The sequence below is a fragment of the Gorilla gorilla genome, chromosome 2 (assembly GCF_029281585.2).
Source record: "Gorilla gorilla gorilla isolate KB3781 chromosome 2, NHGRI_mGorGor1-v2.1_pri, whole genome shotgun sequence".
Lineage (NCBI taxonomy): Eukaryota > Metazoa > Chordata > Mammalia > Primates > Hominidae > Gorilla > Gorilla gorilla.
The window spans coordinates 60098831-60125547 of record NC_086017.1 but is presented as its reverse complement, the minus strand read 5'-3'; the positions used below and the strand labels follow the sequence as shown (position 1 = coordinate 60125547).

At 57.6% G+C, this 26717-nt stretch overlaps 1 protein-coding gene and 1 long non-coding RNA gene across 3 annotated transcripts; one reads left to right on the top strand and one right to left on the bottom strand.

Annotated features, from left to right (window-relative positions):
• The first annotated feature begins 134 nt into the window (after nucleotides 1–134).
• Nucleotides 135–1396, top strand: LOC134758053 (uncharacterized). Its single transcript, XR_010132815.1, has 2 exons — nucleotides 135–564; nucleotides 678–1396. It is a non-coding gene; the product is annotated as an uncharacterized lncRNA (long non-coding RNA).
• On the bottom strand, nucleotides 642–23809 carry GNAI2 (G protein subunit alpha i2). 2 transcript variants are annotated; one of them, XM_055382484.2, is made up of 9 exons: nucleotides 23548–23809; nucleotides 7874–7916; nucleotides 7476–7617; nucleotides 6831–6991; nucleotides 3684–3812; nucleotides 3152–3281; nucleotides 2914–3067; nucleotides 2290–2504; nucleotides 642–1634 (listed from the first exon to the last, which is right to left on the bottom strand). In XM_055382484.2, the coding sequence occupies exons 1-8, from the start codon at nucleotides 23663–23665 to the stop codon at nucleotides 2314–2316; spliced, it is 1068 nt and encodes a 355-aa protein (XP_055238459.1). In that variant the 5' UTR covers nucleotides 23666–23809; the 3' UTR covers nucleotides 642–1634; nucleotides 2290–2313. The 2 variants fall into 2 exon arrangements, with proteins under 2 accessions (XP_055238459.1, XP_055238460.1); XM_055382485.2 differs by lacking the exon at nucleotides 23548–23809 and adding an exon at nucleotides 12943–13146.
• Nucleotides 23810–26717: the final 2908 nt, after the last annotated feature.

Genomic DNA, 26717 nt, shown 5'->3' with positions numbered 1-26717 from the left:
CAGCCTGGCCATCTGCAATTCCCTTCCCCAGCAACGCGCGGGCCCTTCCCACAGCCTCATGGAGCCTTCCATCTTCAGAGTCAATGATCTGCAGCCCTCCAGGCCCAGCCTGTGGCAACCATCACATGGTAATATGGCCACCTGTCACTACCCCGCAGGTTTGGCGGCGGCCCTCTGGGGCAGGGACCTTTCTGAATATGTCTTAAGGCCCCTACTGGCCTTTTTAGTCAAGCCAGGACTGCATGCGGCCCACCTGGCTGTGTGGCCTTGGCAACGCACACTCTCCGGGCCTTGGTACCTAAGTCGGAAGTCACTTTCTCCTTCCGCGCTAGAGAGGCCGGCCACCCCTCCTGCTCCAGGTGTGGAAGAGCACCTTACAACAGCTCCCTTAGAAGCCTGCCCAGCTGCCCGAGACCCAAGGCTGCAGAGTACTGGAAGGGCGGGGACACACGGGCCCCACATGTATGCTGCCTAGTCCAGGTGGGAGAAATGAAGCTCAGAGCGTCGGGCTCCAGGACGGCCCGGAAAGCTGAGTCAGGGCCCTGACTCAGGTTGAGGACTGAGGTTAGGACCACCATCACCTTGGCACACCTTAGCCCGGGCCTCTGCCCCTGGGAGAGAATACCCATCAGTTCTCGGTATTTTTTTAATTTCTACATTTTATTATTTCAAACCAGGTGAACAATTCCATAAAACATGTGAAAAAAGCAAGGAAGTGTTCAACGCTGAAGGCCCCGGGCCTGGGACAAGGGCATGAGGGGCGTGGCCCCCCAGCAGGCAGCGGCGGTTCCTAGGTTAGCGCTACGGAGCTACATTTTAGGTTAATAGAGCCTGGGCCCAGGGCCGCTGGGGCAGGGCCCTCAGTGACGTTGGCAGTTGTCTGGAACAGCCCTCGGAACCCAATTCTGTGGAGGGCAGGGCAGGGGTGCCGCTCGCACAGGGGCGGCCAGCAGAGGGACGGGTGTAAACACGCAGACACACTCAAGGCACGGAGTCACTTGGAAGGGGGGCTGGGGGGGGGCGTTGCTGGTCAGGATCTGACAGTTTTAAATAGTTTTTCTCTAAAAAGTTTTCTAGATTTGCAGTTTGTTTTTTTTTTTTCCTTTACTTTCATTTTTTTAAAAAGCTATGAGAATGAGCCGGTGGACTGTGGTTTCCAGGAATGGTGGCGTCTCACGCTTCTTGTGCTTTTTCCTTTGGGGCCTCCGAGCGGCTGGGGGTGGGGGACTGGGCAGGAGGCTCCCTGTAAACATTTGGACTTGGGCTGGGGCAGGGGCTGGTGTTGGGCAAAGCTGGGGGTCCAGGCTGGAGAAGCAGGGGCCCCTCCAGATGCAGCCTTGGGAGACTCAGCATGTGCCCCCCTCCCCTCATCACAGAACAAGACAATGGTTAAAAACCAGAACAGATGCCCAGAAGGGGGTACCATGGCCATTACCAGCACCTCAGACAAGGGCAGGCTTCAAACAGGGAGGCCTGTGGCAACCCCTCCCCTACGTCTGGAGCTGAGGGGACAGGGGGAGCTGAGAACAAAGAGAGGAAAGAGGAGAAAAGCGGCCGGGGGAACAGGCGGGGAGCGTGGTCTTCTTGCCCCCATCTTCCTCAGGGGTTGGGGGGGTACAAAGTCGGCGGTGGCCCTGGAGGTGGGGGGAAAGCAGAGCATGGATCGGGAAGCAGCCAGGGTGTGCCTCTCTCCCGCCTCCCTAGACAATTACCCTTCTCTATTTTTCCTACCCATTTGTTACCAGGGACACAGTTGCCGCCCAGGAGCCAGTTTCTGTTGCTGGGTTACGTGGGGGAGGGGAGTCTGTGGCACTGGGAGAGTCATCCCCACCTCCACCAGGGCCAGTGGGGCCAGCCTAAGCCCGGGACGCTCAGACAAGTCAGAGGGCAAGAGCTGGAGGTGCACATGGAGCTGGTGGTAGTGGGCAGCAGGGCTGGGCTCCGCTGGCATCCAGCTTCCGGCAGGCTGGGCCAATGGCCTGGTGGGTGAGGAGGTGAGATTTCTCCAGGGAACATCAGGATGGCCTCTGGTTCTGTCCCAGGGCAAGGCCAGGCCCTTCTGTCTGGACCACTGGGCCAGGCCTGCTTGTATGACCTCCTCCATGCCCTGTACCTCACTCACTTGACCTCCTGATTCACACCCTGGGCCTTCTCCTCCCTTGTCCCCTGCTCACCTATTGCCCCTCCCCCCTCCAGGTTCACCCCCCTACCCACCCCCAGAACCCCCTGCTGGGGCTCCAGGCCCGCTTAGTTCTTCCCCAGCGCCCTGCCACAGCCCCTCTGGCTCACCATCCCGCCAGGCCCCGCTGCCCCTCAGAAGAGGCCGCAGTCCTTCAGGTTGTTCTTGATGATGACATCGGTGACGGCGTCAAACACGAACTGCACGTTCTTGGTGTCGGTGGCGCACGTGAAGTGCGTGTAGATCTCCTTGGTGTCTTTGCGCTTATTCAGGTCCTCAAACTTACTCTGGATGTAGCTGGCTGCCTCATCATATTTGTTGGCCCCTGGGGGAGAGAAAATGAAGACTTGTGCTGCATGTGTGGCAGGCAGGCCGCATCCTACGTGTGCAGCAAGGGTCTGTGCGTGTGGACGGCCAGGCATACAACCTGTGCATGCATGTGCATAATACGACAATGTTTGTGGGTGCCCATACATGCCAGATGTGCAAAGGGGTACCCCACTGTGTGAAGGAGGATGCCCATGTACACATGTTCAGTGTTACATGCTTGAGTGTGTTAAGGGCTCCATGTGTGCACACACAACTATACAAGCCTAAGTGAGGCACCAGCCCCTGCCAGTGTTCCAAGGTTACACTTCTGTCCAGTGGGGGATGCCTGAGGGCCACCTGGTCACCATAGGCTACTTGGGACAAGAAGCAACCCTCCGGAGGCCCTATCCCCATAGTCCCCACACCTGTGTACTCAGGGAAGCAGATGGTCAGGGGACTGTGTGTGATCTTCTCCTCGAACAGGTCCTTCTTGTTGAGGAAGAGGATGATGGACGTGTCTGTGAACCACTTGTTGTTGCAGATGCTATCGAATAGCTTCATGCTCTCATGCATGCGGTTCTGGGGGTAGAATAGCAAGGTCAACGCTAGCCACCACTCCCCAAGCCCGCTGCCCCCACCCGCAGCATTCTCTCATCCTCTCACCATCTCCTCGTCCTCAGCTAGCACCAAGTCATAGGCGCTCAAGGCTACGCAGAAGATGATGGCTGTGACGCCCTCAAAGCAGTGGATCCACTTCTTCCGCTCAGACCGCTGACCACCCACATCAAACATCCTGCAGATATAGATCACCTTAGTTCCAGGAAGGGAGCCTGGGGGAGGCTTTCTGCCCCATTTCCCAGGTTGGCTGACTGAGGACAGAGGCCTGCCCAGAGTAGGGCAGCTACCTTCTGGAATCATCCACACTTGCCCACCTCACCCCTGGTTCTGGGCCAGGAGCTTGGACAGCAGGCAGGCTGCAGCCACATCAGGCAGGAGCAGCAGAGGCTGTGAGCAGCCGGCAGAGGTGGCGTGGATCCTGACTGCTGGTTCACTAGGTGGTTAGGATGTGCTTGCCCAGAACACATGAGGCTTGTAAAACCTCAGTGGGGCTGGGGGATCCTGGACCAGCCCCTGCCTCTGCTACCCCAGAGGCTGGCAGGTCCTGCCCCTCCCACCTGTCCACATGCTCGCTCACTTGAAGTGTAGGTCCTTGAAGGTGAAGTGTGTCTCCACAATCCCCGTGGTCTTTACGCGGGTCCGTAGCACATCTTGCTGTGTGGGGATGTAGTCACTCTGTGCAATACGCTCCAGGTCGTTCAGGTAGCTGGGGATGGGGGGTGGGAGGGTCAGTGGGGGCCAGCATGGGGCTTCCTTACCTGGACCCTGGGCCAGCTGCAAGAGGCCCCTTCCCTCCCATGCCATTTCTCAAGCACAGCCCTTGCTTTTTTTTTTTTTTTTTTTTTTTGAGACAGAGTGTTACTCTGTTGCCAGGCTGGAGTGCAGTGGCGTGATCTTGGCTCACTGCAACCTCTGCCTGCCAGGTTCAAGCGATTCTCCTGCCTCAGCCTCCTGAGTAGCTGGGACTACAGGCGCCCGCCGCCCAGCTAATTTTTGTATTTTTAGTAGAGACGGGGTTTCACCATGTTGGCCAGGATGGTCTTGACCTCTCGACCTCAGGTGATCCGCCCACCTCGGCCTCCCAAAGTGCTGGGATTACAGGCGTGAGCCACTGCGCCTGGCCTAGGCACAGCCCTTGTTTCTTTAACCCCTGCCTGCATTACCTCATTGCTCAAATGAAGAAACCTGAACTCAGAGCCCCCAGCCTCCCACCTGTAGAATGGGAATGGGAGGAGGTGCAGCTCTGTGGAGAGCTAGCCAGCCAAGCTCCAGCACCCAGGGTCTGAGCCAGACCTGCCTCAGACAGGATCCAGGATGTTGGGGCTATAGGCAAAGAGGGTGGGAGGAGGCAAATTAGTCCTTCAGTGAAGTATTCAGGATGCTAATGGGCACAATTACGGCATTAGCCGCAGAGCAGCCGGGTGCGGTCCCTCGATGTGGTGCTGGACAGGTTGGGGCCTGCCAGGCCCAGTGGGCTCTTTGCCCAGCGCCCAATGAAATCTGGGTTCCTCAGGGGGAGGGCACACACACCTGCTTGGCGGGGGTCCCAGGGGCTCCTCATTACCAGTTCCCTTAATTAGTATCAAGGCTACCCCTGCAGGGCCTGCCTCTGCTGCCTGCCTCAATATCCCTGCCATGCCCTGGAGGCTGGTCCCAGGCCTCCAGGCTGCTGCCCAGAGCCGACTTTTCATTCCTGGGGCAAGGCTGCTGGGGCTGGCCCTTGGCTCCCACCAGCACCCAGGCCAAACCAGGCCAGAGGGAAATGATCTCAGAGTAGCAGGGACAAAACAGAAAAACAGGAAGGGCCATGGGGAACGATGACGCATGTGCTGTGACCCGCATACCATGCCCCGCCCCCTACTGCCAGAGTCCTCAATGTGGAGGCACCATGGTGCATTCCACACCAGCCTCTCCCTTTTCCCCAACAGGTGGGTTCGCCCCAGGGACCCCCTGACTTGCTGCACACTTGGAGGGTTGCTGCGAAGAGGGGCTGAAGGAGCCCTGCTTCCTGTGGTGTTCCAATCCGCAACCCATTCCCAGGGGGAGCTATCAAGGCATAAACCTGACTGGGAGAACAGGGCCTGTATTCACTCCCAAAACTGTGCTGGGCACACAGTGGGTGCCTAATGTCTGGAGAATAGAGAAAGAGGATGATGGAGAAGCAGGAGGTGGCCTGGAGGTGGCTCTATTCCTGCTTCCTTTGAGTATCATGGGCACCAAGGTCCCTGCGCCTCTGACCCCAAGCTCGCTGGTGGCTGGGCCAGAGATCTCAGGGAGGGGCAGTAGTGAGGCCTGGGGGCCCCCACAGCATTTGGCTGTGACTCCACAGCTCCTGTAGGGGGTACATATTCACAACAGCATTCAGGCCATGTAAGAAGGGTAGGAGGAGGCTGTTCATGTGGCTGGGACAGGGCTCAGGAATCACAGCCAGGCAAGACCCTCCTCCTCCTCCCACCCACCCTTGCTGAAATCCACCCTATGGGTAGGCTCAGGATTGGATGAGCAATTAGGAGCAAAAGGGTGTTCCAGTCAGAGGGGATTGGCTTACGCAGAGATAGGGGAAGGCTAGAGTACAGGGACAGCAGCCTATCTGGTGACACCATCCAAAGGCTGTGGATGTCCCCTGCAGCCATCCTCAATGGCTATTAGCCTGTCTGTCCTGTTCCCCCTGGGGTCCTCAGCACCCTGCACCAGTCCAAGTATATGACAGATACCACAGGGAAGGAGTTCAGAACTGTGGAAAGGGTATAGGCTTGTCATGCCTCTGGGATTCCTGGGACCCCTTGTAATTCCTCAGCCTAGGGCCAGCGAGGGTCAGAGCTGAGGTCCAGGGGCTCTGACCTACACACATACCTGTCACCTCCCAGATAACTCCCTCCCCTGTGGCCCCCTCCAGCCAGCCTCCACAGCCTATGTTCAAGCACAGCCAGCTCCCCACCACCCTGAGATGCTGCACATGCTATGCCCCTGCCTGGAATCCCCTCATCCACTCCTCCCCTGGCTGACTCTCCTTCAGAGCTCAGCAATCCTGTCTCTGGGCCAACTCCACCTCTACCTTTTCACTAACACCCTAAATTGTCACTGCATGGGGACTTTGCTCCACTCATCACTGTGTCCTTGAAGCCTTGCACAGGGCCTGGCACAGAACAGGTGGCAGCAAATGTTCTGAGTCTTGCTCTGTCACCCAGGCTAGAGCGCAGTGGTGCAATCTCCGCTCACTGCAAGCTCCACCTCCCAGGTTCACGCCATTCTCCTGCCTCAGCCTCCTGAGTAGCTGGGACTACAGGCGCCCTCCACCACGCCCGGCTAATTTTTTGTATTTTTAGTAGAGACGGGGTTTCACCGTGTTAGCCAGGATGGTCTCGATCTCCTGATCTCATGATCCGCCTGTCTCAGCCTCCCAAAGTGCTGGGATTACAGGCGTGAGCCACCACGCCCAGCCGCAAATGTTCTTTAGAAGACTGTATGTCAAGACAGATCAGACTCAACTGGCCTGGAAGAGATGTACTGTATAAGCCACCTGCCTGTCATTCCTCCTGGCCTTTCAGTAACGTGACACCCACCCATCCCCCAAACCAAAAAACAGGAAGGCCTTGGTTAACAGTCATCGGTTTCATAAGCAAAGACCAGCAGTGTCCTTCTGGGGGTTCTCAGGCCCTCTGGTCCAGCCTTTAGTCCTCCCCCAGCCCCTGCCCTGCCCTGCCCAGCCCCTCAGAGCACTCACTAGGCAGCTGAGTCGTTGAGCTGGTATTCCCTTGAGCGGCCAAAGCAGGCCTGCACACCATGGTCAGCCCAGAGCCTCCGGATGATGCCGGACAGGTCATCAGGGAGCACGCCTTGCTCCTCGGCGGTGCAGGACAGTGCAAATAGCTGCCTGGCGTCGTCCTGGGCACAGTGGCGGGTGGTCAGGCAGTTGAAGGAATGTACCCCCACTCTGCCAGAGGCAGGGAGACCTCTGGAATGGGGCCCAGGCTAGGGTATTCTTGGATTCCCTAGGATGAGACTTGCCCTAAAACCTTTTTTTTGTTGTTGTTTACTTTTTTCTGTGACGGAGTCTAGCTCTGTCACCAAGGCTAGAGTGCAATGGGGCGATCTTGGCTCACTGCATCCTCTGCCTCCCGGGTTCAAGCAATTCTCCTGCTTCAGCCTCCCAAGTAGCTGGGATTACAGGCATGTGCCACCATGCTCGGCTAATTTTTGTATTTTTAGTAGAGACGCGGTTTCACCATATTGGCCAGGCTGGTCCTGACCTCAGGTGATCCACCCGCCTCAGCGTCCCAAAGTGCTGGGATTATAGGCATGAGCCACCACACCCAGCCACCCTGAAACCTTTTGGGAGGTGGGAGAGGGTGGGGCGGAGGGCACATACTGCTCTGGAGGGGTCGGCAAAGTCGATCTGCAGGTTGCCCATGGCTTTGACAATGGCCATGATGGACTGGATGGTGTTGCTGTAGACAACCGCCCGGTACTGCCGGCATTCCTCCTCGGAGTAGCCGTCCTCGTGGATGATCCTGATAGCCAGGGACCAGGAAGGTTAGTGTCCCCAGGGCACTGGGAGTTCCCACGGCTGCCTGGGGCTACTGGGACCTGCTTCAGAGAAGGGAAAACTGCCCCTGACCCACTGGGACCTGAGGATAAGTGACTGCTTCTCAGAAGATTCTGGGCCTGGCTAAGACTGGCTGGGCCTGTAGTCGGGGGCAGTGCAGGCCCAGAGGGTGAAGAGGGGAAGCTGGAGTTTGAGCACTGCCTCTGGAATACAGCACTTACTTCATCTGCTTGACGATGGTGCTCTTCCCTGACTCCCCAGCACCTGGAACAGAGGGCACAGGTGGTCAGGAGGCAGGCCCAGAGGGGCTCCACAGGCACAGAACAAATGCCCAGACACCTGTAGCCCAGGAGGCAGAACTAACCTTCTCACCAGCTGCACCGTGAGATGGAGGCAGCTGGGCCTGGTGGGCAGTTGAGCTACCAGGAATGCAGCTGGCAGGGCCACAGTGGTCAAGGTAACCTAGAGCACCTGTGCCCCATGGCAGACTCTCTGCAGGCCTTTGCCTCCCACAAGCTCTGCTGCCCACCATGGCTCCCCACTGTCCTGGGGGGTCTTGGCTGGAGACTTGGCCAGCCATGAAGGAGCCACCCTGTTCTCACATACATAGGCTTGCCAACCTGTGCAGCTGGTGCATGCCAATATGGTGCCCTGGGCAGAGCTGGCAGGAAGATGCCCTGCATACTCTATCCAACAGGGTAGCAGCCCTTCTTCTCCCCACACTCTGAGCCTTAGCAACCAGGGGCCTAAGCAGGAGCACAGCGTCACACTTCAGCTTTCTGGACATGGCCCAATGCCCCGCCCTCTGCTCACTGCGCCCAGGTCTGCCCTGAGCAGATGGAGGCTAGAAGGCTAGAATCTAGGAGACCTACAGTGTAACACACACGCGTACTGACTCATGAATCTGGGAGACCTGCGGCGTATCTCACACACCCACACCCACACACGCCCATACTGACTCAAGCTTTTCCCTGGCCTGGTACAGCCCTGGCCCATATTTCTCTTTAGCTGGTACTGAGATTTGCTGCATTCTCTCCTGTATTAGTCACAGCAGATACTGTTTCTGTTCCCATTCTGCAGATGAGGACAGTGAGGCTCAGAAAAATATAGTATTGATCTAAGATCATGTAGCCAGGACTCAGAAGGGCAAGTGGGTGGAGGGAACCCATGATGCCTGGTCCACCCTGCCATTCTCAAAATGTGGCTGAGACCCTGCGGGACAATGCCCTGGGGAGGTGTTTAAAAAAGCAGATTCCGCCGGGAGCGGTGGCTCATGCCTGTAATCCCAGCACTTTGGGAGGCTGAGGCAGGTGGATCACCTGAGGTCAGGAGTTTGAGACCAGCCTGGCCAACATGTTGAAACCCCATCTCTACTAAAAATAACAAAAACTAGCCAGGCGTGGTGGCAGGTGCCTGTAATCCCAGCGGCTCAGGAGGCTGAGGCAGAAGAATCGCTTGAACCTGGGAAGTGGAGGTTGCAGTGAGCCAAGATCGTGCCATTGCGCTCCAGCCTGGGCAACAAGAGCGAAACTTGGTCTAAAAAAAAAAAAAAAGCAGACTCCCAGGTCCCATGCCAGACAACAGAGCCAGATCTTGAGGAGTGCAGCCCAGGAGCCTGTATTACCCAGGGAGTCTGTGTAAAGAAGGACCAGGGGGGCCACCCAACTCCCTGGCTGGGGGCCAGAGGGAGTGGAGGCAGGGCCTCACCTTGACCTTGCTCCCTTGCTGCTGGCTTGTCTTGAGCTCCAGGTCGAATGGCCCCCAGCTGGGCCCTGCTGTCCTTCCCAGACCCTGTGCTCCTGCTCCATCACTGCCAGTCACACCTGCAGCTGCCAGGCACTACCTCTAGCTATCTCCAGGGCCCTGCTCATGCTGTTCCCTTTGCTGGGAATACGTGCCCCATGCCCCATTCACAGTGTCCCAGTTCTGATCACTGTGGCACGTCTGTTCCTCTGTGCAGCTTAGCTGGGTGGGTAGTGAGGTCTGTGCAGAGGTCAAACTTGGGTACTCTGGCCAAGCTCAACAGCATCCCTTGGGGCTGGTCAAAACAACCTCAGAGGATGAAGGTGCTAACACACAAACGAACACAAGCAGTAACAATAACATCGGCAATATCGACAGCAAAGCTATATGAAAACAGCGCCCACCATGTGCCAGATGCTGCTCTACATCAATGACACCCACCAACTGCCATCTCCACAGCAATCCTGGGAGGTAGGTTCCATTCTCACCCCAATCTAACCAATGAAGGAACTGAGGTCCAGGGAAGCTGAGGTCACAGGGTTAGAGTACCCTCTGCAGGGAGCACACTTGCCCACCGTGCAGTCCCTCTTAGAGCTGTCCTGAGTACCTGGTACTGCAGCGGAGCCACACAGTCCACCTGGCACTGGGTTCACTCCCTAGCTCCCCAGGCAGACTCTGGGCCATGTCTGCAGTGCTCAACAAGCGGCAGCAGGCATTGGGACATGGTGGCAGGCCTTGCCAAGGCCCCTGCCCACCTTCAGCCCCCTACGCCAGAGACCACCCTGAGGGGAACTGCCTGAGCCCTCCTCACAAATGCCATCAGGCGCCTGCAATCACTGAGCTTCTGACTGTCCCAGGCCTGCTTTCCAGGATGAGGGGAGGGGATCTGGGGAGATGGGGAGTGACAGCTAGTTGGGTATGAAGTTTATTTTTGAGGGTGGTGATTATGTTCTGGAATTAGATAGCAGTGATGGTTGCACAATCTTGTGGACATACAAATGTGAAGGCCCTGGGAAGGCTGGGGTGCTGTGGCTGGGGCAGCAATCCCCTCTATTGCTTTAGCCCCTGGGCACTACAGGGGCCGGGCCCAGTATCTTCACTGGGGTGTGTACCGGGATATATACCAGCACCACTCCCTCCCCATTGGGCTGTGCATGGCAAAGGGGCAGCCAGGATCTCCATACCAACACTCCTCCACCTGCCGATGAGGACATGGGGAAAGGTCCCAGGAAAGCCTCACAGCGACGCCTGAACACTAAGGCCCATCCCCCTGGGGCTCAAAGCACCCACTGGGGCAGGGAGGGCAGCAGTGGCTACCTGACTGTCTTCCCCACTGGCTCCTCCAGAGCAGGAGGAAGAACCAGGAGCCAGTCACAGCCAGGATGGGGGGAACTGGAGGAGCAGAGGCCAAGGATGCGAAGTCATGGGTCCCCATGCAGTCCCAAGCCAGGCGAGCTGAGACGCAGCAGGGAAGCTACCCAGGGCACGGGGGACCTGAGGTCTAGGGTGAAAGCTTCCCCCTTTTGTGTGACTTCGGGACTCCTGCCCACTTGAGGCATCAGTTTCCCTATCTGGCCACTGAGAGTGAAGAGGGGGTCTGGCCTTTTGCCCACTCTTAGTAGGTGATGTGGGCCGCTTCGTGACCCTGCCCAGGGACGAGGGTGCAAACTTGCTTTGCATCTGATTTTCCTAGCAGCAGCTAGACCTGGTAGACATGAGGTAGGCAGCACAGAGCCAGTCACACTAGGAGCCAGGATATCTGCTCCCTGCCCCAGCCAGGGAGGGCCCACTTCCCTGTCCCCTTGAAGTTTCATTTTCCCCTCCTAAGCCCTCTTAAATGTTAAGAGAACATTCTCTATCCCAAGCAGGGGTCACTGAAAAAAGAGGTCCACTTGACAGGTAAGCAAATCAAGGTCATGGAGCCTCTATCCCTAGACTCAGGCTGCTCTCTTTGTCTTTCCAGCAGCTGTGACTCAGGCGGGAAGTAGTGAGTGGCAGGACAAGGGTGTGGTGCTGGCAGCCAGGCAGGAAGCAGGGGGAACAACGGGACAGAGGCAGGGGCACAGCCCAGGAGCAGCTCCAGCAGAGAAGGGGCACAGGAGCAGAGGTGGGTGGAGCCCCAGGATGGCATCTGGGTGGAATGGGTGGGGTGAAGAGCTCTCAGGCAGCCCACAGGCTAAGTGCCCTGGCAGCTGTGGGGCAGTAGCCTCACTCTCCCCATCTCTGGCTGGGTCCTCTTTCCATCAGGACCTGATGGATGTCCCCTACCAGATAAGCTGGCAAGAGGCTTATCTGCGAGTTTTGCGCACACCCAGCTCCCCTCGCACCTGCCTCTCAGAGGGGTGGCTGAGTCCAGATTTTTTTTTTTTTGAAACACAGTCTCGCTCTGTTGCTCAGGCTGGAGTGCAATAGCATGATCTTGGCTCACTGCAACCTTTGCCTCCCGGTTCAACCTCTGCCTCCCGGTTCAAGCAATTCTCCTGCCTCAGCCTCCCCAGTAGCTGGGACTACAGGCATGTGCCACCACGCCCGGCTAATTTTTATATTTTTAGTAGAGACAGGGTTTCACCATGTTGGCCAGGCTGGTCTCGAACTCCTGGCCTCAAGTGATCCACCTGCTTTGGCCTCCCAAAGTGCTGGGATTACAGGCGTGAGCCACCGCGTCCAGCCTGAGTCCAGATTTCTGCAAAGATGCTGGGTAGGGGAACTGAGGCAATAGAAGGTGGCATGAATCAGCCCCTCCTGCCCGCAGAGGGCCCCACCAAGTGCTCTGTCCCCAGCTGGGTAAGACCAGAGAGGCCTGCAGAGGTTCCCTGGGGTGGCCTTGGCATTCCCACTGAGTCACACCTCTTCCCACCACGGAAGAAACCTCTGCAGCCTTTGCCCTGTGGCGCAGTTGGGGCCCACAGCAGGTAGGCAGTAATCATAGTGATGTGCTGGGTGGTGGCAGCTGCTCTGCATTAGAACATCTGCTTCCACTTTGGGAGTGCTGAGCCCCAGAGGAGGGAACCGATGAGAGAAGCGAGACAGTACCACTCCACCTGCATGAACAAGACCAGCAGGGCCCCTGCAGCAGGAGAGACAGGCCCACAGGTCTTGTCACTTGATGCTTAGTCCAGGCCCCAGCATTCAAGTCACAGCATCTGTTCATCTTGGACCCTCTAACTCCTTAATAGGCTTTGATCTGCTGGGAGGCTGGGACTTGCTGCTATCCTTTCTGGCTTCAGTTTCCCCTGGGCAGAGCTGTCAAGCCTCAAGCAGCCAGCCAGCCTACCTCCCATTTTCAGATCCTCTCCCAGAAGGAGGTCCAGACTTGCCACAGCCCTGATGTCCACTCTGATCCTTCCTGAGATCCTCAAGAGCTTCAGCTCCTTTCCTGCCCTTTCTCTGGCACCTCATCTGTGAAATGGGACAACGCTGTCTCCTTCTGAGAGATGGGTAAGGATTAAATGCAAAGCTCTTCTCACAGTGTGGGGCACATGTGAGCATTCAGGTAAAAGTTATCACTATTTTTCTACCCTTTGAAAGAGTACAGATTTCCCCAAACCTCTCATTTCCTGCAACCTGCAGAGAAGACTGCTGTGGTCATCTCATTTGAAGGAGAGCTTCTGAAGATTTTCAGATAAAGAGCAGATGAAGAGCAATGGACAGTGGCTAACAGGCTGATTCAGAGCTGTGGTGGTTCCCTGCTGGGACTCAGCATAACCTGGGACAGGAGTCAGAGCTACTGGCTCCTCTGCTGGCTTTCCGCTGTGTCGTCACTTCCCTTCAGTATAACCCGGCACTCCTACACAGCTGGGGCCTCCTTCCTGCCCAGGAGCCTCACTGCTGACATTGCTCACTGGCTCCACACACCCAGAAAGCCAGGCAGACCTCCCTGGAGAGAACCCCCATACTGGTGGGCTCCGTGGGAACACGTGGGGCCAGGAAGAGCAGCCAGCTGACGTGGCAGGCCCGAGGGCAGAGATTCTCAGAAGCAGCAGCGGCTGGGACCACAGGGTAGACTTGGGCAGCGGCCCAGCTCAAACCCACAACACCAGGCCCGCCCACACTGCCACAACTCCCCAGCCTATCCCAGTGGGACATGGTGGGGCAGGTGGGGGTAGCCCTGAACCCACCACAAAGGCAGCCCGGACACCACCTCCTACTCTTATCCCAGGAAGGTGCCACATCTCCAGCTCAGCCTGTGGGTCTCAGATCCCGGGCACCCCCACGTCCCCTGCAGTCCTAGGGACCCATGCCCCGCCACCACCAGGGGGCGCCCGGCAGCCGGAGACACTGTGGAAGGAAGTGGGGGCTGGGCAGCACTGGGGAGCGTTTTGTTTCAGAAAAGCAGCCTCAGCCAGGGGCGACTGGGGAAGGTGTCCCACCCACCAGCCCGTCCCTGCGAAGCCCCCAGCCTGCAGAGACTCGGCACACACAGAAACCATGGCAACGGGAGGGCGGGGCAGACACCCGGCCAGACAAAGGCCCTCTGAGCCCCGCCCCTGGCGTCTCTTCCTTCCTCCAGGTGCTGCTCCCCGGCCCCCCTCATTCCCTCCGAGAAGGCTCAGCACGGGTCCGGCACTGGGAGGCAGGGACTCGAGGTCTTGAAAGGGACCGGCAACACTCCCACCCGTGTGTGTGGCATGGCCCTATAACGGATGCCTGAACAGACCAACAGAGTCCACACCTCCCTCCCGCCAGTCTCTGGCACTCGGCTGCCTCCAGCGGCTTCACAGGGCCCAAAGGGGAGCACTACCAAGCAGGGCCTGGCTTCCTACTGCCAAGTCAGAGATCTCTGTGTTAGGGAAACTGAGGCCTCAGGTCCTGCCCACACATGGGAAAGTCTTTCTGGGGCAAGGTGTGTCTCCCTCAGTGGGGCCCTTTCCACTGCACAGAGGGAAACTCAGGCACCGGGTGAGGAAGGCTGGCCTGATGTAAAGGAGGCCCCAGACCTGTTCATCGCTGGCGCCTCAGGCCCCAGGTACCGCCCTGTGCAGGAGCCAGGAGGTGCTGGACAAGACCCGGATCACGCGGAGCTGGGCCATTTGGCACCGTCTCCCTGGAGGCCTCTTCATTTCAGGCATCCCTCCGCTGTTCCCAAGGCACCTGAATGACCTCTTTTCCCTTCTGATTCATGGCGGTGGACTCTGGGAAAGATAACGGGAGCCTAGGCCTCATCTATGAAATGTACCCCTTGAGGGAGGGTGCCAAACCCAAGGCCTGCCCTGAGTAGCCTCTTCAAAGTCACCCCAAACTGCCTCAGGGCCCAACCCAAGCCAGCAGCTGTCCTTGTGTCCACAGGCCAGGAGACCATGCTAAGAATCACGGCACTGGCGGGGCGCGGTGGCTCACGCCTGTAATCCCAGCACTTTGGGAGGCTGAGGTGGGCGGATCACCTGAGGTCAGGAGTTCGAGACCAGCCTGACCAACATGGAGAAACCCTGTCTCTACTAAAAATACAAAATTAGCCGGGCATGGTGGCACATGCCTGTAATCCCAGCTACTCTGGAGGCTGAGGCAGGAGAATCACTTAAACCTGGGAGGCGGAGGTTGTGGTGAGCCGAGATTGCATCACTGCACTCTAGCCTGGGCAACAAGAGTGAAACTCAGTCTCAGAAAAAAAAAAAAAAAAAAAATCACAGCATCACAGGTTCTAGTGCTGGATACAGAGAGGGAAGAGGACAGTCTGAGGTCTCACGGTGAGGAACTGGACCCTCTGGGACCCACAGTCTTGGGTGGCCATGAGGATGCATGGGTCTCTGCTCTGTGCATGGCTTCATGGCCCAGAGAGGCTTGGACGCTTCTGCTCTGGCTCTCCTAAGCCTTCCTCAGCCCCCTCAGCCCCTTACGGCCTGGCCTGGCAACACAGCAGAACCCCTAGGAACCCCTACAAGAGAGGGCAAGTGCCCACTAGGCCACAGCACTGAGATTCGGAGGCCAAGGAGCAAGAGGAACCAGCCTCAACAACTATCATGCAGTCATCAGCCGACACCATGGCCACATTCTACCACCACACAGCACCACACGTGCACCCAGCACTGAGCCTGTGCTCACAGTGCAGCCCTAAGGAACATGCTTTCATTTCACTCCTCTGGACAATTCCCAGTCTCAGAGGCCCTCACCATGGACTTCAGTAGCTTCTGAGCCTTCCCCAGGCTTGGTCTCAGTCTAAGACTGGGGCTTATGGGAGAACAAGCATAATATTAGGGAAAGAATGAAGTCCTAAGTTGCCAGCTATAACTTGAGCATCACTGTGAGAGGATACAGACTAGGAGAAAAAGTGGGAAGTCAAAAGGTGCAGCTGCAGCCGGGCGCGGTGGCTCACACCTGTAATCCCAGCACTCTGGGAGGCCGAGGCAGGTGAATCACTTGAGGTCAGGAGTTCGAGACCAGCCTGACCAACATGGTGAAACCCCGTCTCTATTAAAAATACAAAAATTAGTTGGGTGTGGTGGCACGTACCTGTAGTCACAGCTACTCAGGAGGCTTAGGCAGGAGAATCGCTTGAACCCAGGAGGCGGAGGTTGCAGTGAGCCAAGATCATGCCACTGCACTCCAGCCTGGGTGACAGAGTGAGACTCCATCTCAAAAAAAAAAAAAAAAAAAAAAAGGAGTGGAGGGGGTCCCCCATGACCACATGGCTGTAGAAAGCTTCATACACAGAGTCTTGGGTCCCACCTTCCAGGTCAGACAGCTCCCTTTCCACCTCCTAAAAGAAGAATTGAGGCCCGCAAGCCAGGGCCCATAGGCACAGGCAGAACACACACCCACCCACACCGTCTGCCTGCTGTCCTGCCTGATCCGTTACTTCCAGCCAGCACAGACTCCCAAGGGGCCGTGGCAGTTGGAGGCAGGCGCTTAGTTACTACATGGGTCATGTCCTGGCATCTCTGTTCCTTGTTTAAGTGCATAAAGTCTCTGAGCTTCAGTTTGTCCATCAGTGAAATGGGTGTAATATCAGTCCCAGCCTCACAGGATTAAATATGACAAGATAATGAAGAATTCAGCTCCACACAACAGTCAAGGCTCAATCAGAGACAGCTGTGGTTATCACCTGAGGGGAAACAGGCCCAGTGAATGCAGCCCTAGACCCAGCGAGTGGGTGCTGGTAGGGGAGAATCCTTAGGCTGAGGCCAGGGATCCTTTGTCCACCCCCCAGCAGGGGAAACCCAGAGTGAGCTCATCTCAGGGCTGTTGCTGCATTTCCAGGCATTCATCTCAGCCTGTGGCTGGCCTTCCGGCTTTGGAGAGCAATGGCCGCTGGGGAATCTAAGAGCAGCCCTCTGCCTTCCTGCTAGCCCTCCCGCCAGCGTCCTTCTCCCAGCCACAACTTCCTGTGGCCAAAGAAGGGGCCTGGAATCCTTCTTGAAGGCACCACCTTCTCTGGGATCTTGGGCCCGACAGTTGCTGGGGTGGGACAAGGTACAGAGCTACCTGGACTGGCTCCAACTCAGTGACCGCCACTAGAATGGCCCACAGGAGTGCACAGATAAGCCTGGGCAGGTGTTCACCTCCTAGACCCTTCCAGTTGGCAAAGCCCTGGGGGGCCCTTGGGCTCTCACCCCCACCCTAGCACCAGGCAGCCCTCTGGCCTCTTCCTCTTTTGGGCTCCTCCTCCCCCAGCTGCTTCCTCCTTTTCCTCCGGTGTGGACACCACTTCCCTGAGAGGCCCAGCCCTGCCCTGCCATGTCGTGCAGACTTCATTACCTCCTCCTCCCGCCGGGGGCACACACAGTAGGTGCTGCCATCACCTCCTTTGCATATCCTGAGGCTGTCAGGAGACCCCAGATTCCTCCAAGCCATAAGGATATCTTCTCCCCAACAAGGCTGAGATGACCCCACCTTTAGGCCTTTGCTCAGACTGGTGTGGTGCTGCCTTTCAAGCCTTGTAGATGTGCACAGAGGCCGGCACAGAAGAACCAGCCCAGCAAATGTTTGGTTATTCCAGAAAGATTCTTCCTCCCCAGCCACCAAGAGCAGCCACAGCCCCAAGAAGTAACATCAGGGTGAGGGTGGGGTTGGGGTTTAGTAAGAACGAGAGCTTCAGGCTAGAAGGGCTGGGTGGGGCTGGGCAGACAGGGTTCCACCCTGCACCTGTAGCTGAGGGAAGGGCTGCCTGAGAGCATCAGGTACCAGGGACACCATCAAAGGACCCAATCCTTTGCCTTCCCCAAAGCACCTTGCAGAGCACTCAGGCAGGGTGCATCAGCAGTGGCCTGGCCAGAACCTGCTGACCCCTTCCCCTCCTCGCTGAACTCCTAGGCTGGGATTCCTGGCCTGAGATGATGGGAAGATGAGACTACTCCCTGGCCTGTACCTTGCCCCCATCTGCCCGGTCCTGCCTCCCCCCACAGCACAACGGGATGTAGGGGAGGCAGCACTCAGGCTCTGGGGTGACAGTCTCCTCCTCTGCTGTGGGTGGGGTGGGGGGAGTCCCTGGTTCCTCAGTGGCTAAGAGCTTGGGTGGACAAAGCTTCCTCCATCCTGTTCCCGCCAAGTGAATGGGTGGCTTTTAGAGACAGACTGAGAGAGTCACAGCCAGGGACCAAGAACTAAGATCAACGGCAGAGTATACAGGACCTGTGTGTCTGCCTGTGGCCCAAGTAGCCCCAAGTGCACCTACTGCCCCACCCCCTGCAGTGCTGGAGGCCTAGGGACCTTGCTGGGACCTGACCACACCCCACCCTCAGCACTACCTGCTGCCACTTGCTAGGCAAACAGATGTTCAAGGGCCTGGGGCATCAGTGATGGCACTCAGTGACCCTACCTCTCAGGCCACCCAGGGCCAACCTCTGACAAGCTGCCCAGGGCCAAAGGGGTCCCGGACCATCCCCAGGCCCCATCCAGCAGCCTAGGCTCTTGACACATAGTGGGTGGTGTGATGTTGCCTCAGGGCTTCTGACATGGAAGCCTGTGTCCTGCAACTGGTTTGACTTCCACCTCCTGCCACAGCAGCGCGGCTCATTCTCTCTGTCCTCACACCTGCTCTGCCCTCTGTCTGGGGTTCCTCTCCCCCACCCGCCTGGGATGCCCCCAGCTGAGCTCCAGCTGCCCTGATTCACCTAGTCTCTCAGCTCAGAGGTATCCCTTGAAGGACCTAGTCTCACTCCTACCCTAGAGGTATGAGCTCATGTTGGCTGCACTGACACTGGCGTGAGAGGCAGGGGCTGAGCCTAGCAGAACTGGGCAGGATGCAGGCAGAGGGGGTCAGCTATAGCTTGGACCCCTGTTCACTCCTTAGTGTGGGAGCTCTATCCCTGCCTGCTCCTGCAGACAAAGCCCCGACAAGCCTGGGGGAGGGGTGGGAAGAAGAGACTCAGAGGCCCAAGCCGCCCCGCCCCCCATTCAAGTGCTAATGAGCTCCAGCAGTGAAGGAGAGGGCTGGGGGAGAGTGTAGGGGCTGGAGGCCAGCCTGGGTGGGTACTGGCCCACCTGGCACCCAGGGCCCTACCACATCTCCAAACCTAGACCCCCAGAGGTTGGGCCTAAGGTCCCCAGGGCAGTCTGTCACTCCTGCTGGCACCAACTATCTGCACACCTTGGGCTCCCCACTTGCTGTGAACAGCTGCCTGAGGGCAGGGGAGGGGGTTCCCCAGGGCTCCAGACCGGGGCCAGGCAGCCTCTAGGATGGGAGACTCCTTCCCACCAAACTCTCAGCAGTGGGTACCTCATCCATTTTCTTTTTTTTTTTTCTTTTTTTTTTTTGAGACAGAGTCTTGCTCTGTCCCCCAGGCTGGAGTGCAGTGGCACCATCTCGGTCCACTGTAACCTTCACTTCCCAGGTTCAAGCGATTCTCGTGCCTCAGCCTCCCGAATAGCTGGGATTACAGGCACATACCACCATACCTGGCTAATTTTTTTGTATTTTTAGTAGAGATGGGGTTTCACCATGTTGGCCAGGCTGGTCTTGAACTCCTGACCTCAGGTGATCTGCCTGCCTCAACCTCCCAAAGTGCTGGGATTATAGGTGTGAGCCACCACGCCTGGCCTCCCTCACCCATTTTTCATACCTCCAAGCTTTGGTAGACTGTCCCCATAACCTGTGGCTGCAGGGAGGCACTCTGCCCCCGGGTTATGAGTGGAGAGCAGGACTCCTGCCAGGGCTTCACCTGATGCTGAGTCTCTCAGCCAGTGCCATAGGTGGAACTGGGATTCGAACTCAGGTCTGGATGACCCCATGGGCTGGTCCAGGGAGGGTGGCCCTTTCCCCACCAGGCCAGGAAACACCCACCCAAGCTCTTGGGAATACAGGCCAAGTCTTCCTGCTGCAGTGTTTTTGTCGAGTTGGTCCCTCTGACCCCTAGTGCCTGGCCCTGGCAAATGGTATTCATCCTTCACAGCTGCCCAGCAGACCCCCTCCTCCAGGAAGCCCCCCTTCACAGGCACCACTAGAGTCTAACCCACTACCCAGCCAGCCAGAATCCCAAGCTAACCCTTCCTATCTGTCTCCAGCTAGACCAGGCTCCAGTGGCTGCCCCAGGATTATACTTACTCCTCTCCCAGGAGCTCTGCCCTGTTCATGGACATGTTCAATCACTTCATTCTGTCCATATACCCTCATTAGGCATCTATAGTATGCCAGCCCTTTGCAAGAGACACAGACAGGACAGAGGCCACAAAACCCCCTTTCTTTACTTTTGGTAAACTTCATTGAGCCCTTGCTATGTGCAGTCTCTGCACTGGCCAGTACCAGGACTCTCACAGCATTGCTCTGGTCTGAGCCCCAGGGCTGCAGAGCAGCCCCTGCTGGACCAGCCAGCTCAAGCTCGACTGTGGCTACTGGAGTGTCAGAGACAGCAGCCCTCTAGCAGTGCACCAACAGCCTGAGTTGGAAGGAAGAATACAAAGCCACTCTGCTCAGCAGGAGTTCTGCACAGGGTGGGATAAGAACTCTCTCAGGTGCCAGCATAGCCTGTGGCAGGGCTGGGAAGAAACAGCCTGAAGAACTTTTCTCAGTGTCCCCTCAATGCTGGTCACCAACCCTGTGGTGGGCCTGTGGGCCCTTGCCACCTGCCCACAGTATGCAAACTGCCACTCAGTTTACTCCACCATCTACCCAAAATCAGGTTCAGAGGATACTTCCTTCATTCAACAAACAGATGAGAAGCACCCAGTAGATGCCAGGCTCCATGCTGGGCACAGAAATGAAGAGGACTTAGCCCTGCCCTGCAGTCTCCAGGCATCTGAGGGGGGAAGCAACAGCGCTGGGAGCCAGATGTTTCACCAGCCTTGGTCGAGGGGGGATGTCCAGGAAGGATCCTGGGAGGTGATCCCAGAGTAAAGTTTTAAAGAACAATCAAGTAGGGAACAACACACGCAAAGTTCCAGGGGCAAGAGAGAACTGCTCTGTTTACATTCTGAAGCCTTTATGGAGCCAATGGTGGACACTGTCTCCTTTTTCTGTGAAGCTGTCCACACAGGCCCATCCCAAATCAGAGACTCTCCCCCCTCACATACACTCTGGCTTCCTTTCCCTTAAGAGCCCAGACCAGGGTCCCAGATTCCACCTGGGCCTAGCTGATCAGTCATGTTGAGCTGGGTAGGAGTGGGGAGCATCCCTAGAATAGGACTGGTATCTGCTCCCCCTACCAAGTTGCCAGGAAATACTCTCTTGCCTGTGTGTACCACATCAGCCTCTGCCCTGGTGACAAGGACTGTGCCTGCCTGCTGGCAGGGCTACCCAAGATGGGAGGGAGGCGGTGTGCGGGCGGGGCAGCAGGCGTGGTTCTGGCTGGGAGGGAAGGCTGGCAGTTGCCCAACCTGAGTCCCGTTGCCTGGACAAAGTCTCCCGCTACATGGGACAGGCGCCCAGAACTCTGAACTTACCACAGCTGGACTCCCATCACCACCTTGCACCTGGATGGGAAAGGCATGGCTCAAGCCAGGATCCCTCCCCAGGCAGCCATGGCAGATTGGGTCGTCAATATCAAGCAGAGCTTGGTCAGAGCCCTTTGCAGCACACTGCAGGGTCTTTACTCCCAACCTACATCCCCAACAAGAACCACCAGGAGGCTCTTGTTCTCCCCATCCTGAGCTGGGGCACTCCTTTGGCCAAAACCCAGGAAGCCCATTTCACAGAGTAAGCAAAGGCCAGAAGGCCAGGACCCCAGGGTGAACTTCCCAGGCTAGAAAGTGCTAAGCCAGACCCTGCACCCCTGGCTGCTGCCAGCCCAGTGTGGGAGGAGTTGCCAGGTCTCACTTGCCTTAGCCCAAAAGCTGAGCTGGGCTCCAAGGAGCAGGTCTGGTGGGATGTGGGACCCTTCTGGTGTCGGGACACAAAACTAGCCAGAAGCCCTGCGTTCCCCCAGCTCTATGGTCCAGTCTTGCATTTCCTCGGCCACCACAGTAACTGCAATCAGCCTGGGGAGAGGCTGTCTAGAGACTCCTGGCTGGGCACTGGGAGGCAGCGGTACCGGAAGTGCCCTCCCCAGGCCCGTCGGGCAGCAGCAGCAGCAGCGACGGGCATTCCGCCGCGTCGACACCCACTCACTGCCGCTGCCGCACTCACAGCAGAGACAGGAAGAGGCAAGCGCCCAACGCAAAGCAGCCCAGGAGGCTGGGCCGCCGCCCCTTCCCGCCCCTTCTCTTCCTCCCTGAGGCAGCACGAAGCGGATGCCATTTTGAAACCTCCAAGGCTGTGCCCCGGAGGCCGGGTCCGCAGGGACAGTCAACAGATGGCCCATAATGGACATACATGCTGTTCCTCGGCCACAGGTCCAGCACGAAAAGCCCTGCTTTTCACAGCCTGGGAGCCCCATGACAGTTCTGAAGCCGAGGGGCCACACCCCCCCATGCACTTCTCAGCCTACAACGGTGCTGCGCTGTTGCAAGGGCCTCCCTCCCCACAACTCTAAAATCCCCAAATCAAAATTAGATTGCCACTGGGCACCACACCTACTTCCAGTGGGAAGCTGGATGGGGACAGCCAGTAGGCCCACCGTCTTTGCAAAAGGCCAGCTGGGATGCTCAGAGACACCCTGGCCCACCCCCAGCTGGCCCCTCAACTCCTCATTCAGCTAGTCCACCATCCCCCTTCACAGGGTCCCAAGATCCAACAAGCCCCCCAACTCTCAGAGGCTACATCCCAGGCCTTGCAGCCCAGAAGGGGTGTGGGCAGCCCAGCACCTACTAGCAGATCTCCTGGGCTCACCCGCAGGGGCAGCAATATGTCGGCTGTCTCACCACTTCCACTTCCCCCCACCCCTCTAGCAGCCACCATCTTTTCTGGCCTTGGAGGCGGCCACAACCCTAACTCCTCCACTCTCTCTCCTACTTCCCAGACTGGCCTTCGAAACTGGAAAACATAGAGCCTCCTTGGGAAGCCTGAGGCCTTGCCCCCTCCCCCAGCGTGACCAGTGGAGCCTCAATCCAGCCCCGTGGGGGTTCTGCGTAAGGCAGCCTAGGCCCTCTCCAACCCAGGGCTCCCGCCTCCTAGCCCAGCCCACTTGGTGCAGGAAGGGTGGAGGGATCTGGGGAAGGCCAGAGTGTAAGAGGACTTAGGGGAGGATCAGCAGAGGGTTTCGGGAGTGATGCCTGCAGAGAAGGATCTGGAGGGCAGGAAGCAGGGAGCAGGGCTCGCTGAAGGGGTTCCAGCTGGAGATGGGGCTCAAGAGCAGTTTCCCACTCGAGAGGTTCCTTGGGTCAGAGTGCACAGGTGGAGGATACAGATTCCAGACTAGGGATGGGGCACAGAAGGAGAAGGAGGGAGTGGGTGGGGGGCCTGGCAGGGGCCCCGCGGGATGCTCATGCCCAATAGGAATAAAAGGCGCAGGTGAGGAAAACAAGCGGAGCCTGAGGGTTGGGGAACAAGGGGCGGGCATCCTGGGGGTTTGGGTAAAGTGTAGGGAAGGATGGCGGGGGCTCTGAAGTTCTGTGAAGCTAGTTAGCAAGGGGGGATGGCCAAGCAGGGCACTGGACCGCGGGTGTTGGGGCACTGTTGACTGGATTTGGAGGTCTGGGGTCTGGGATGAGATAGGGGTCTGGTCTAGAGTCTGGGCAGGATCAAAGGTCTAGTCCAATCTAGAGTTTTCAACCCTGGTCCTGGCCCAGGTGTGGGGTCCTAGACAGCCCAGGTCTGGGAGTTTGAAGCCCTAGTCTGGGAGGTCAAAGTCCTTGTCTGGGGATTCGAGCTGGGAATCAAGGATCCCAGTGCGGGACGCGGCCTCACCCAACAGCAGCAACTTCACCTCCCGCGCCGCCTTCTCTCCGTCCTCCCGCAGGTTCTTGTCGATCATCTTAGAGCGCTCGGCCGCCGCCTTGTCCTCGGCGCTCACGGTGCAGCCCATCCCGCCGTCCGCCGGCCCGGCCGCCGCCCGGCCCCCACACGGCCCACGGCCCGGCTCGGCCCCGCCCGACCCACTCCGCTCCCACCACCAGCCCTCTGCGGGAAGCACTCGGGTCGGCAGTTCCGAGCGACTGCGGGAGGCGCCTTCCCTACCGCCGCGCACCGACGGCGGGGCGGGCCGGGGGTGGGGCCTGGGCGAACCAAGCCTGGGACTGGGCCGGGGCGGGCTTGCAGGCGGGGCCAGAGGAGATTAGAGGCTGTTGATTGGCTCGAGGGCGGAGCGAAGGGGGAAATTAGGCGCAGCCCAGGCTCGGGCCTGGGCTGCAGGCGGGGCCACGCGGAGAAAAGGCAATAGGGGTGGTTCCAAACCCCAGGACCCGGCACTGGGCGGGCTGCAGGCGGGACCCGGCTGTGATTGGGTGCGGAGCGCCGGGAGCTCCGTTGCTGGACAGCCGGGAGGGCGGATCTGTTAACCCGAGGGTGGGGATCCGGTGCCCTCGAGGGCAGAGCAGGAACCAGCCCTCTGAGCTTCTGCGAGTTCGGCGAGTTAGGTGCAGGAGGCGTGTCTTTGTCATTTGTTAAAGTTAATGAGTCCAGTAAACTTGTTTTGGGATCTACGAACTCGGGAGCCTTTCTGGATTGCGGTTTTCTCAGTCTTAAGGCGGGTTTACCGCCTTCTCCCTCTGGGTTGCAGCTAGTCGAAAAAGGAAAAAAAAAGGCCGGGCGCAGTGGCTCACGCCAGTAATCCCAGCACTTTAGGAGGCCGAGGCGGGCAGATCACTTGAGGTCAGGAGTTCTAGACCAGCCTGGCCAACATGGTGAAACCCCATCTCTACTAAAAATACAAAAATTAGCCGGGCGTGGTCGTGGGCGCCTGTAATCCCACCTGCTCAGGAGGCTGAGGCGGGAGAACTGCTTCAACCCGGGTGGCGGAGGTTGCAGTGAGCCGAGATCGCGCCATTCATTGCACTCCAGCTTGGGCGACAGAGCAAGACTCCGTCTCAAAAAAAAAAAAAAAAAAAAAAATTGGTTTCCGTCTTTACACCTTTCCCTAGGCTGTCTCCTTTAGCTGGGTGGCTTCTCATATCCATCCTTCCCCAATCTACCGGGAGGAGGCATTCTTCGGCAGGCAGCCATCCTGGACTCCAATCTGGGACCAGGCAATCAGGACCCAAGGGAGAAAGGGAGAGAGGGTGAGAGGGTGGAGAGGGAGGAAGAGAGGAGGGCGGGCAGGCAGGGTGAGGGGGTTGGGAGGGAAGAAAGAGGAAGAAGTTGTCACTGGACTTCTAGAAACAAAAGTGGCCATGATCTTATGACCTGTCTCTTCCATGGCCTGTCCACGTCTGGAGGTGGCCATGATCCCACATCCCACCCTCCTGTGGCCTGTCCCCACTGGGCAATGGCTGCAGCCCTATGGCCAGGCAAAGGTGGGGTGGAAGCAGCAGTGTTTCGCTGAACATTTCAAGTCTTTCTGATCCTGTGCTCCAGGAGCAGCCCAGAGCCCCACCCTCGACTGGACATTTGAAGGGTCTGCCAAAAATTAACCACGAAGGCATTTTGTGTGACCCCAGTGCCATGAGGCTAGGAGGCCCCAGCCCAAAGGGAAGGCCCCTGAAGCAAGACAGGGTGCTTGCCACCAACAGCCCGGTGTTTAGCATAAACCCCTTCCTTAGAACCTTGGTACACATTTTGGCTGGGCATGGTGGCTCATGCCTATAATCCCAGCAACTCTGGGAGGCTGAAGCAGGCAGATCTCTTGAGGTCAGGAGTTCAACACCAGCCTGGCCAACATGGTGAAACCTTGTCTTTACTAAAATTACAAAAATTAGGCCGGGCGCGGTGGCTCACACCTGTAATCCCAGCACTTTGCGAGGCTGAGGTGGGCGGATCACCTGAGGTCAGGAGTTCGAGACCAGCCTGACCAACATGGAGAAACCCTGTCTCTACTAAAATACAAAAAATTAGCCGGGTGTGGTGGTGGGCACATGTAATCCCAGCTACTTGGGAGACTGAGGCAGGAGAATTGCTTGAACCCAGGAGGCGGAGGTTGCAGTGAGCTGAGATCATGCCATTGTACTCTAGTCTGGGCAACAAGAGTGAAACTCCATTTCAAAAAAAAAAAAAAAAAAAGGCCGGGCGCAGTGGCTCACACCTGTAATCCCAGCACTGGGAGGCCGAGGCGGCGGATCACGAGGTCAGGAGATCGAGACCATCCTGGCTAACACGGTGAAACCCCGTTTCTACTAAAAATACAAAAAATTAGCCGGCGTGGTGGCGGGCGCCTGTAGTCCCAGCTACTCAGGAGGCTGAGGCAGGAGAATGGTGTGAACCCAGGAGGCGGAGCTTGCAGTGAGCTGAGATTCTGCCTCTGCACTCCACCCTGGGTGATAGAGCAAGACTCAGTCTCAAAAACAAAACAAAACAAAACAAAAAATTAGCTGGGCGTGGTGGCACGTGCCTGTAATCCTGGTTACTCAGGAGGCTGAAACAGGAGAATCACTTGAACCTGGGAACTGGAGATTGCAGTGAGCTGAGATCACACCACTGCACTCTAGCCTGGGCAACAGAGCAGGACTCCGTCTCAAAAAAAAAAAAAAAAGAACCTTGTTACACATTTTGTTCCAGCTCCCAATCCCCAGGCTGGCTGTTCTCCCTGGAGTGTCTGCATATCCCTATCTGAATGTCTCTCTTGTTGAGGGGTCATTGGCCTGGAAGTCCTCCAGTGACTCCCTCAGGCCCCCCTCCTGTCCTGAGACATAGGATATGATGTCCCATGTCCACCACTGCTCTGAAGCTCAAGCAGGCCCTGCCATGGGCATGCAACATGTTGAGGACACATAATGCCCACCAGGGCCACAGATATGCTGTAGACACCCACACACAGGTCAGTCTCCAACATGCCTCAGATCCACAGAACACACTCTACAAAAATGGGTACACATGGCCAAGAATACAGTCTGTCCACGCACAGACTACAAACTGGCTTCCAAGGTAGGACCCTCCCCTTCCCTCTACCTGTCACCCTGCCCCAGGCTTGAGAGCCGATCCTCGCT